The 12,621-nt window shown below is 43.5% G+C and overlaps 1 protein-coding gene across 5 annotated transcripts in view; it reads left to right on the forward strand.

Moving 5' to 3' along the window:
* WDFY3 (WD repeat and FYVE domain containing 3) overlaps window positions 1-12,621 on the forward strand; it is a 315,047-nt gene that overhangs the window by 120,042 nt on the left and 182,384 nt on the right. For all 5 annotated transcript variants that reach the window (XM_044304189.1, XM_044304218.1, XM_044304197.1 and 2 more), the window contains exons 5-7: window positions 489-612; window positions 1,957-2,066; window positions 3,663-3,824. In XM_044304189.1, the coding sequence (XP_044160124.1) occupies window positions 489-612; window positions 1,957-2,066; window positions 3,663-3,824 (396 nt within the window). The remainder of the gene's footprint in view (window positions 1-488; window positions 613-1,956; window positions 2,067-3,662; window positions 3,825-12,621) is intronic.

Raw genomic sequence — 12,621 nt, forward strand, 5'->3', positions numbered from 1 at the left:
GTCTTGCACTGCAGGCTGCTCTGTCCTGTTCTGTGTAATGATTTCCTTGAAGACCTAGTCTGTAGTCCATCTCTCTTCTCTCCTAGACATTTGTAATGCTGACAACTTTTAGATTTTAAGATTTTTTCTTTGTTACTAAAGATGTCGGCTTAAAAAGAACATTCAGGACAGCAGAGTTCCGGGCTATCAAACAGCTTGTCTGAGCGATTTTCACTCTGATTGGAACCGAGCAGCCTGCAATGAAAATACATGCAGGATGCAGAAGACTTTTTTTTGTTTTATATCCTATAATACAGCCAACGCAATAAAAAAAAAAGGTGCCCATGGACTTGAGGGATGGCAGAGAACCCATGTAAAATGCAATTTTAATTACGTATATATTGAGCTCAGGTTGAATTTGCTACCTATACACCCATATAGGGGTGGGCTGCAAAGTATGTAAATGGGACATATGCAGAAAATAAGTAATTTAATGCTTTTGTTTTTAGGTGTTTGGAAGTGCACCTCCTAGCACAATGACTGAAAAGTTCTCTGACCTGTTACAATTTACTACACAAGTTTCACGACTGATGGTCACTGAGATACGAAGGAGAGCATCCAACAAGTCCACAGGTTTGTTGCTAGAACATAGCTGAGGTGTTAGTCAATTCTATTAACCCAACTTGATTTCGTGTCAGCCATCCCTTATTTGGAAATCTCAGGATTTTTTAACAGTTTACTTAAAATGAAACTCTAGCTGAACCCTTCCCCCGCCAGCACACTGTTCCCCCTTTTAACAAACACAAATATTCATTATAAATCATGTCATATAGCCATACACACATTTTCAAAAATTTGATGAATAACCCATATAGGGGTATTGTGGTAGCGACAAATTATCCACTAGCCACAGGATAGGGGATAGCGATTAGATCAGTAGAGGTCCTAGTGCTAGGACCTCCACTAATTACAAGAACAGGGACTCCATAACCCTCTCTGGGCCCCCCGAAATGGACAGAGTAGCAGGTTTCTGGATAACTGGACCGACTTTTCTGTTGGGGAGGCTCTACATTAGGGATTTACTGCACCTCAGTGGGGAGGGTGTAACTGTATTGGGAGGATAGATGGTTGGAGGAGTGTTCAAACTATAGACTAGTGCGAGCGTAATTACATTATAGGAGGAAAAGATGGTCACCTAGGGTCAAGTAATGGAACTGGGGTGGAATGGAGGGGTTATACTTATGTCAGAAACCTGACTAATAACATTGGTGCACTGGAATTAGTACATTTACAGTTACAAAATCTACTGTATGAACTAGGCCTAACATAGAAGAGGATTCTTTCCGGTAAGAGCAGTGAGACTATGGAGCTCTCTGCCTGAGGAGGTGGTGATGGTGAGCTCACTAAAAGAGGGGACTGGATGTATTTCTGGAGTGTAATAATATTACAGGCTATAGCTACTAGAGAGGGGTCGTTGATCCAGGGAGTTATCTGATTGCCTGATTGGAGTCGGGAAGGAATTTATTTACCCTTAAGTGAGGAAAGTTGGCTTTTACCTCACAGTTTTTTTTTTTTTGCCTTCCTCTGGATCAACTTGCAGGATAACAGGCCGAACTGAATGGACAAATGTCTTTTTTTCAGCCTTATAAACTATGTTACTAGATAACAAGAACATAGTGAAAATACCACCCAGCACTTTACAGTCATGTGTGCCAAAGATTTCTGCAATCTGGATGCTAGTCAACCTTTGCGCCTTGCCATCAATAAAGGTGTAGAAATGAAAAAAAAAAAAAACAACTTCTGATGTTGTTTAACTAGTATAATTGATATAGAAGTGTTAATGTGCAATCCTTGAACTCTGGATCATGACCTAACGCCCATGCTAAGATTAATCCGTTTGTCTAAATACAATAAATCCATACAGATTATATGGGGCAAATTGATCACATTCCTTACCCTCCATCTCTCTTTTTCCAGAGGCTGCAAGTCGAGCTATAGTCCAGTTCCTTGAAATCAACCAGAGTGAAGAGACCAGCAGAGGGTGGATGCTTCTTACAGTGATTAATCTCTTGGCCTCATCTGGGCAGGTATGTTCTTCTATACCCAGCCCCTGGACTACATACAATTGTAGTAATGAAGCACATTGGTAATAGTAATAAAGAAAAAAAGATATTGTTAATTACTTCTTGTAACCACTAAACGTAGAATTACGATATTCAGTAGTGGTACAGCGATGAGAGGATTCTAGTCTAGTAGACTGACTTCAGTTGGAGGTAAATGAAAGTTGGCACCAGTCTGGTATATGGTTGACTGGTGCCAACAAAACACTGTAGAGGCAAGAATGCTATAATAATCTGCTGTTCTATGGTACGTGTGCTGTCAAATGCCAAGGACAAAGTTGGCTGTCCAGTATCAATGATTTTGTGTATGTAGCAGGCCTAAATCTGTCATCTTGAGCATCGTCCCACCTAACGTTTCTCATCCAAGAATGTTTGGTTTCCTGAAACCTTTCTTCTCCATATGGAACTAATATCAGTGGATTTACTTTGACAGCATATTCATACAGCAACATACAATGTACCCACCACCACTGTGATAACTCAGGGCACCTGTACTATAAACTCCTTTTCCAGATCATCTGAAGGGCACGTTGGTTTATCAGGATGGGTCATCAATGTCTAATCGGTGGGGGTCTGATTACTGGCACCCTGCCAATGAGCTGTTTGAAGAGGAGGTGGTGCTCCATATGAGCGCTGCTTCCTATTCATTACACTGCCCCTCGTCTCAAAAATTTCTGCAGTGCAGTGTAATGACAAGTACTCGCTCCATTCACTTGAATGCTGCCACTGCAAGCTAGACGACACATGAACAGGAAGCCTGGAGCACTGTCTCCTCTTTAAAACAGCTGACTGATGTGGGTTCTGGGTGTCAGACTCCCTCCAATCAGATATTGATGACCTATCCTGACAATAGGTAATCAATATTATCACCTGCACAACCCCTTTAAGTAAATGAGGACTTAATTTACTTACCCTGAGGGGCGTGACTGCACTAGAAATGCTGAGGAGCTTATTTGGACAGTGATGCTAGGCCCCACCCCTCTATACACTGAAGCCCTCATTTGCATACAGAATAAAAGCATTTTTTCTTGGGAACGTCACAACCGATTTCTAAAGACAGGTATTTTATTCAGCAGGATCTACTTTACCAGACAGTATGCCTGGTTTAATAGGGCTGCTCCTGCTGACAGATGCTCTTGAAGGACATATCGCTTCATTCAGCATCTGGCATGCTCTTTTGCATGGCACTAATTTTGCAAGATGTACAGCCAAATTCTAAAGCTCTCCTAAATCAGAAATGGGACTATGCATCCATTTATTTATTTTTTGCCTCCAGAACTATAATTGTTTTTACATGTTAAATGTTACAACAGATTTTTTTTATTTGATTTTTTTTTATGTTATGTTACATTACAATTTAGTTTTAGTTAAAATTCACCCCAAAAAACCTGAAGAACATAAAAACGAAATAATGGCAATGGCAATGAAGCAATAGGTCAAACTGTTCATCAGTGGTTTACAATATCTTTTTATAAGACCTCTATATAGAAAGTTTTTTCAGGCATAGTTGCTGCTTCCTCTGTTTGATATGTGTACATTATGTTATATGTTCTTTATCCTTAGAAAACTGTGGACTGCATGACAACGATGTCCGTGCCTTCCACCCTAATTAAATGCCTGTACCTGTTTTTTGACCTCCCGCATGTGCCTGAGGTACCTGGAGGAGCAGAGAATGAGTTACCCTTGGCGGAGCGTAGAGCCTTGCTCCAGAAAGTCTTTGTACAGGTAAAAATGAATTCGGTTTCCGTAGCAGCCACAGAATATATGATAATACATAATTACAGCAGTCTCAGAATGGAAATTTAAAAGTTGTTTGAGTTCTAAGAACTCAAGATAGTTCCTGAGGATAGGTCATCAAAACGTGATTTGGGGGGGGGGGGGGGGGGTCGGCTCCTGGTACTCCTGCCGATCAGCTTTTTAAAGAGACTGTGGCGCTCAAGTGAGCACTGCAGTCTCCTCGCAGCTTACCAAGTACAGTGTTGCATTACTGGCCTAGGAAGAGGCCACAGTGCTCACCAGAGTGCCACAACCTCTTCATACAGCTGATTGGCAGGGGTTCCGGGAGTTGAACTTCCACCGATCAGGTATTGGTAGACCTATCCTGAGGATGGTCCTTCAATACAGAAAATTTGAAAAACTCCTTTAATGTATGTCACAATCCATTCAATATGGACCAAAGTAGGAGGAGATTTCAATTACTGCAGTTCTTTACTTCATCCCTGTCTGTTTGCTGTAGAAGTACATAGACAGGGAGAGGGCTAAAATAACTTGAATATCTTCCCTAATCAGGAAATGACCTGTTATTGTGGGTTCCAGGACCCCAAGAGTTAAGTTCAACCGTATAGGCCCAGCTTCAATTCCTTGAACAGCCCTCTTGCTCTCAGGATTTTTGGGGGTGGTCAGACTGATGCCTCCCCCCCTACTTCCCCCGTGATAATAAAATGATGACATATCCTAGTGATTTGCCTTAATTTTATGAAACTGGAATACCCCTTTAAGTCTTGTGATGACGGCATCCTTGGTACTGATTTACTCACTGTGAAGACATAAACTAAGATTGGTGAAGGCAGGAGTTGCAAGTGTGATGTGAGCCAGCAGTCTTGTCCAATCGGTGATCATAATCTTGCTAAAGCACCACCGTATCTGTAAGGTTCAACAGAGGTGCAGCTTCATTGGCTTGAATCAAGCAGTGGGGAGGAGTTGAAGGAAGAGTTGCAAGTGTGACCTGAGCTAGCCGGTTTGCAGAAGCAGTGACCATGACCGGGCTGAAACTCCAATCTCTCTAAGGCTATACAATGGTACTCCATATGAAGATCACAGAGTAATTATTATTATTTTTTTGACTAGTGTTACCATTTGAAGTTTGCCCATCACAACCTTTTATCTGCACATTGTGGTGTGACTTCCATTACTGGTCAACCAGGTTTTATTAATGTGTATTCATGGGAGAACGTTAAAGTTTTACTGGGCCCTTGTTCTTAACTGATTTCATGGATGGATTGCTTCAGGAATTTTCTAGACAAGGCCACACACTTCTCTAAATGAATTGTTAATACTGCATTTTATGTTGATGAAGAGTCAAAAGAAAACTTGGGGGGAGGGGGGGGGGGGTGCGTCATAACATGTACATAATGGCAAAGTCTAGGAGGATTTTTTTAATGAGTCCAACTGGAAACGTGTTGTGTTTTTCATGATTCCTTTAAAGAGGATCTGTGACCTCTCCTGACATGCCTGTTGTATGAACTGCTTGCATTCCCAATGTGATAACAATTCTGGAGCATATTTTTATATAACTGTTTTGTTCCTCTGTTATTCCTATCTGAAGTTTATGAACTAATTACCATTAGTCTGCAATACAAGTACAACTGGCTGTTTTCAGTTGGGGGTAGATCACCAGTCAGTTGTAAGTTAATGTGGAATACAATTATTTACTAAACATGTCACAAGAGGTGGCATGTCCTCTCTAAATGGACATTTTGTATATACATGAGGGTCCCACCTCTGCAGAACATGAGTTCCCCTGACTCCTGTCGTGTCTGATGGAGCCGCCATCTGCTGCCATATCCTACTAGAGAGTGAATGGAGTGGTGGCCATGGATATTTTATTTCTGTTGGAGTCATGGTTTCATTGTGGAGAGGGGTGCGGGTACCAGAGGTCCCGTGGATATGCCATAAATGTCTAAGGGTACTTTCACACTAGCGTTATTCTTTTCCGGCATAGTTATGTTCTAGGGGCTCTATACCGGAAAAGAACTGATCAGGCATATCCCCATGCATTCTGAATAGAGAGCAATCCATTCAGGATGCATCAGGATGTCTTCAGTTCAGTCTTTTTGACTTTTAAGGACGGAGATAATACTGCAGCATGCTGCGGTTTTATCTCCGTCCAAAACTCCAGAACACTTGCTGAAATGCCTGATCCGGCATTTTTTCCCATTGACATGCATTAATGCCGACTCTGGCCTGAGTGTTCCGGCAAAACGGATTTGTTTTTGCGGTCTGCACATGCTCAGACCGCAAAAAAATTGAAAAATAAATAAATGCCGGATCAGTTTTTCCGGATGACACCGGAGGGACGGAGCCAGCATTTCAATGCATTTGTCATAAGGATCAGTCCTTTCAGTCTGACAAATGCCATCAGTTTGCATACATTTTGACGGATCCGGCAGGCAGTTCCTGCGATGGAACTGCCTGCCGGAATCCTCTGCCGCAAGTGTGAAAGTACCTTTTAAATGGAAATAGCCCTTCAAAGGGTTTATCCCACAAATCATGCAACGTTTTTCAGTTACAATTAAATACTGCTGTTATATAATGGGAATGCTACAAAACTGGGGGCACCCTATCATTATATAACAGCAGTAGTTTTTTTTTTTAAAACAATTGTAACTGAAAAACTTTGCATGATTTGCGGGATATTTCTTCCTTAGACTGATTAAAAGTCCGCTATTCTAATTCTTATTGGCTGGCCTGCACAATAGTGGGCATCACTCTGCTATCCGTGTACTGGATGAACCAGCTGGTATGACTGGGCTACTGAGCACGTGTGTCAACAAGCACTGGACACATAAGAAAAAAGAACACTGTGTGCGCCATAGCAAGCATATAACTGCAATATCTAGACACTGGAACAGATTTTTTAATGATTCCAATTCAATAGTTGTTACATTTTACATGATCTAACAGATGGTAAAGAGATTCTCCAGGAATTATTTAAAATGGCTTTCAATAACCTGTCCTAGATTATGATGAGGACTGGTTGCCTCCACTTGCTGAGCTGCCTATGGAGTGAGGGGTTTGGACTCACTACACACTACACTCTTGCACTTGTATATACTACACATTGGTGCATTTTCCTGTCAGGCTGCTCAGCCATGATTGCATATCATAGGCAGGATCACATCATTACCATCTACTGTACAGCAGTGTAGTGAGGTCCCAACCCCGAGGCAGCTCTGCAAGTGGTGGCAACCAGTCTTTCTCACGTTTTAGGACAGGTTGCTGGTGGCCATTTGAAAGAACCGGTCACCATGAAAATGCAGTGTAAGCTATAGACAGCATGTTATAGAGCAGGAGGAGCTGAGAAGATTAAGGCTACTTTCACACTTGCGTTGTTGTTTTCCAGTATTGAGAATGGTCAGAGGTTCTCAATACCGGAAAAAAAGGTTTCTGTTTAGTCCTCATGCATTCTGAATGGAAAGAGATCCGTTCAGGATGCATAAGGATGTCTTCCATTCCATCAGCTTTCTGTTTTGTGACCGGACACAAGACCGCTGCAAGCTGCGATCTTGTGTCCGGTCATAAAAACGGATCCAGCATTGAAAACAATGGTGTCTAAAAAACCACACCCATTGACTTTAAATGTATTTAGTGACTGATCCCTTTTTTTTTTTTATGTTTTGATTTCACAGAACTGTATCCTAATGGAACGGATGCATCCTGATGTGCAAAATCAAAACTGATCCATTTAATCACGGTATTTAGATCCTCTGCCAGATCTCAATACCGGAATTAACAACGAATATATAGTTTTGTGGGAAAAGATTCAGTAAAAGCTGTAATTTTATACATTTAAATTCCTGCTCATTCTGAGCTTTGAAGTCAAGGAGGTGGTCCTATCAGTGACTGTATACACAGTCATAGAGGGAAGGCTGTCAGTAACTGATAGGACCGTCTCCTTGTCTTCAGTCAGTGACTGACAGCTATCTCTGTATACACAGTCATAGAGGGAAGGATGTCAGTCACTGATAGGACCGTCTCCTTGTCTTCAGTCAGTGACTGACAGCTATCTCTGTATACACAGTCATAGAGGGAAGGCTGTCAGTCACTGATAGGACCTCCTCCTTGTCTTCAGTCAGTGACTGACAGCTATCTCTGTATACACAGTCATAGAGGGAAGGCTGTCAGTCACTGATAGGACCTCCTCTTTGTCTTCAGTCAGTGACTGACAGCTATCTCTGTATACACAGTCATAGAGGGAAGGCTGTCAATCACTGATAGGACCTCCTCCTTGTCTTCAGTCAGTGACTGACAGCTATCTCTGTATACACAGTCATAGAGGGAAGGCTGTCAGTCACTGATAGGACAGTCTCCTTGTCTTCAGTCAGTGACTGACAGCTATCTCTGTATACACAGTCATATAGGGAAGGCTGTCAGTCACTGATAGGACCGCCTCCTTGTCTTCAGTCAGTGACTGACAGCTATCTCTGTACACACAGTCATAGAGGGAAGGCTGTCAGTCACTGATAGGACCGTCTCCTTGTCTTCAGTCAGTGACTGACAGCTATCTCTGTATACACAGTCATATAGGGAAGGCTGTCAGTCACTGATAGGACCGCCTCCTTGTCTTCAGTCAGTGACTGACAGCTATCTCTGTACACACAGTCATAGAGGGAAGACTGTCAGTCACTGATAGGACCTCCTCTTTGTCTTCACTCAGTGACTGACAGCTATCTCTGTATACACAGTCATAGAGGGAAGGCTGTCAGTCACTGATAGGACCGTCTCCTTGTCTTCAGTCAGTGACTGACAGCTATCTCTGTATACACAGTCATAGAGGGAAGGCTTCCAGTCACTGATAGGACCGTCTCCTTGTCTTCAGTCAGTGACTGACAGCTATCTCTGTGTACACAGTCATAGAGGGAAGGCTGTCAGTCACTGATAGGACCGTCTCCTTGTCCTCAGTCAGTGACTGACAGCTATCTCTGTATACACAGTCATAGAGGGAAGGCTGTCAGTCACTGATAGGACCTCCTCCTTGTCTTCAGTCAGTGACTGACCGCTATCTCTGTATACACAGTCATAGAGGGAAGGCTGTCAGTCACTGATAGGACCGTCTCCTTGTCTTCAGTCAGTGACTGACAGCTATCTCTGTATACACAGTCATAGAGGGAAGGCTGTCAGTCACTGATAGGACCGTCTCCTTGTCTTCAGTCAGTGACTGACAGCTATCTCTGTATACACAGTCATAGAGGGAAGACTGTCAGTCACTGATAGTTACACTGAATCTTTTCCCATAAAATGATATAACAATCTGCTCCTCCTGCTCAGTAACATGCTGCCTGCAGCTCAAACACCATGTTCATTCTAGCTATTTAGCACACTGATCTCTCTGGTGTGCGCCAGTTGTTAACTGGTCTTCTCCAAGTCTTTGTAATGGTGAATGGACGAGAGTAGTGGAATTGATGAGGATCTTGATTATAGTAAGAGATGAAAATGAAGCTGGGTAGGAGACTGGGTGAAAGGAAGAGAGGCCTTGCCACTATTACGGAGATGTGATTCAACAGTGGTGTCCCTGTAGTCTAGTGAACAGTTGGTAAAACTAGCGTTGTCTAGGGCTCATGGCCTCTGGGCGTGACAGATTAAGGCCCCATGCACACGGCCGTTGTTCACAGCCGTGTGCGGGCCGTGGAACCGCGGCCTGGATCCCTCCTGAGAGCAGGAGCGCACGGCGTCACTGGTTGCTATGACGCCGTGCGCTCCCTGCTGCCGGCACAGTACAGTAATACACTGGTACGATCTATACCAGTGTATTACTGTACTGTGCCGGCAGCAGGGGGCGCACGGCGTCATAGCAACCAGTGACGCCGTGCGCTCCTGCTCTCAGGAGGGATCCAGGCCGCGGTTCCACGGCCCGCACACGGCTGTGAACAACGGCCGTGTGCATGGGGCCTTATCTGCACTTTTGCCAGTTTTCTGGCACAAATGAAGACTGAAATATACGACAGCTCTGCAGTGGCGTAGCGTAGGTTGCCAGCACCCGGGGCAAGCCAAGTATTGCGCCCCCAACCTGTGACCACACCCCTTTTTACAAATAATGCAGTAGATGTCAACTGCAGTCCTATGTAACACTTCAGATAACACAGCGATAACTCTGAGTACAGATAATGTGTTAGATGGGTGTGAGGCCCCAGAATTCAGAACACACACAGTGTGACCTGAAGTCTGGGGCCGGGCTGAGGCAGTGTGGCCCAAATTCTATATCCACACCCCCAACCCCCCCCCCAAACAAATATTTGGATGGACATAACATACAGGAGAATACCTCACCATAGCTGTTACATCCAGTGACCTTTCCTGTGATGTAGACTTTTCTCAGCATCTTCATTCGGAGATAGGACCGTCATGACACCTTCCATCAGCCGCGTCTCATCTCTGTAGAGTTTCACAATTTTTTTTATTTATTTTTTAGATTCCTCACTTTACTATCATCGTCAGATAACAGACCTCCCCTCCCCCGTAGTGCCCATAACTATAATGCCCTCTGTATAATTATAATATATACTGGCCCCTCTATATTATTATTATTTCCTCCTCTGTATTAATATTATAATGGCCCCCTCTGTAGTATTATAGTAATAATTATGCCCCCCTTCAGCATACAGTCCCATGTAAGATACAACCTTCCCCCTGCCTTCAGCCCCTCCAGCATACAGTCTCCTGTAAAATACATCACTCTCCGCCTTTAGCCCCTCCAACATAAGTCCTATGTAAATAATATCGCACTCCCTCTCTTTGCCGTCTGCCTTCAGCCCCTCCAGCATACAGTCCCATGTAAGATGCATCACACCCCTGCCTTCCAGCCCTTCTTGCACAGTCCCATGTAAAATGCTCACTCGTCCTGCCTTCAGCCCCTCCAGCATACAGTCCTATGTAAAATACATCACTCCCCCTGCCTTCAGCTCCTCCAGCATACAGTCCCATGTAAGATACAACCCCCTGCCTTCAGCCCCTCCAGCATACAGTCCCATGTAAAACACATCACTCCCCCTGCCTTCAGCTCCTCCAGCATACAGTCCCATGTAAGATACAACCCCCCCCCCGCCTTAGCCCCTCCAGCATACAGTCTCATGTAAAATATCACCCCCCCCCCCGCCTTCAGCCTCTCCAGCATACAGTCCCATGTAAATATCATCCCCACTACCCTCTCTTCATACCCCTCTAACATACAGTCTCCAATACAAAGATTATTCCTTCTCCCTTCAGCCCCTGCAAAAAGCCCCCCCAAGTAAAAATAACAGTCACTATTCTCCTCCACATACTTACCTGCAGACTCTGCTCCTGCTCTGTAGAATCTCCCGCACATCGTTAGGCCCTGCCCCCTGGATGACGAGACGCCGCCTCTTCCCCTGACATCATACCTCCCAGGATCAACTACATTCTTGACACTACGCTTGCTCTACTGCCTCATAGGCAGTCCACTAGCCTGAAACCTATGAGGAAGAACGGAGGGGACGGGAGCCATAGGCTCCTATGACCCTCATTGAAGTGTTTGCTGCCTGGCGCCCCCTGCAATTTTTTTATTAGTTGCTTCCTCTGGCAGCTCAGAGGGTATCAATACCGGTGCAACAACTAAGTTAATAGGATTTAACAGAAAATGTTCCGAAAATTAAAGGCTATGGAAATTGTACTTTTTTTTTTTTTTTTTTTTCTTGTACTTTTTTCATATGCTTTGGAGTTCAGAATATTGCATTACAGAGATTTTGACTTGGTGGAATGGTGCCAATAAAGTGATTTTGCCATCTAGAACTTGGAGGAACAGCACCAGGAATACTAAGACCTTGGTTGAGTTGAATGAAGTAAACCCTTTAACTGAATCTGCATCAGAAATCATTACGTGAACTGCTTGCTGCCTCTGCAATAGTTATTTCCATCTGGCGTCAGCAGTTATCGATCTGCTTAATATCCCCTCTGCAATTTCTTAATAGAATATTTGATAAGCCATCTGCCTCAGTGATCATTGCCAGTCTAAATGAGAATTTTCAGTCCTAGTTTAGAAACTTCATCTTCATTATATTCTGTGGCGGTGGTTGACTTGAACGTCTTTGTGTGGCTAATATTACAAGGAAATTATACATTCAGAAACCAAATGTTAGCAACATTTTCGTGAATTATAAGTCCTATATTAACACAGAAGAAAAATATGTTTTTGTAAGTAGGCAACTTGTGTCGGCTGTTGCTTGGGCACATGGTAGAATCATGTATTGGCAATCTGACATAACTGGAAGAAATTATGACTCATCAGATCTGTTACTTATGTTGAGGATTTCCCAAATTGCCTCTACAGTAGTACTTGCCTAATAGCAGACAAACCAGAAGAGACTGAAAAGTCTGAAAAGGCCCTTTATTATACATTACAGAGTCCCTCCAATGTGACACAAAATATATAACATATCTAGGAAATGCCCATTACCTGGAGCCGTCCCTTTTATTCATTGTGTTGCTGATCCACCAATTCCTACACCGTTGTACACTGTGCATCAGTAGTCTAAGAAACGTTCCCACTTCTCAGAAATCTGACAACTGGATGAGTGTCTCTGACTACCAAAGCACAGTGTGCATCGGATATTACGTGAAGTGCGGTGGCCATGTTGGGGGCATTTGAAGTTTTAAGCTCAATTGTCGAGCTGTACTTCTTAGGGAATCTAAGTACAACATGTCCCTTTCAGGTTCTGCTTTGCAATAGAGAAGCCATGTGGTTCATATCACTGTTCAGATGACACCTCTTAATACACTGCTATTGCCA

The sequence above is a fragment of the Bufo gargarizans genome, chromosome 1 (assembly GCF_014858855.1).
Source record: "Bufo gargarizans isolate SCDJY-AF-19 chromosome 1, ASM1485885v1, whole genome shotgun sequence".
In the NCBI taxonomy this organism is placed as follows: Eukaryota; Metazoa; Chordata; class Amphibia; order Anura; family Bufonidae; genus Bufo; species Bufo gargarizans.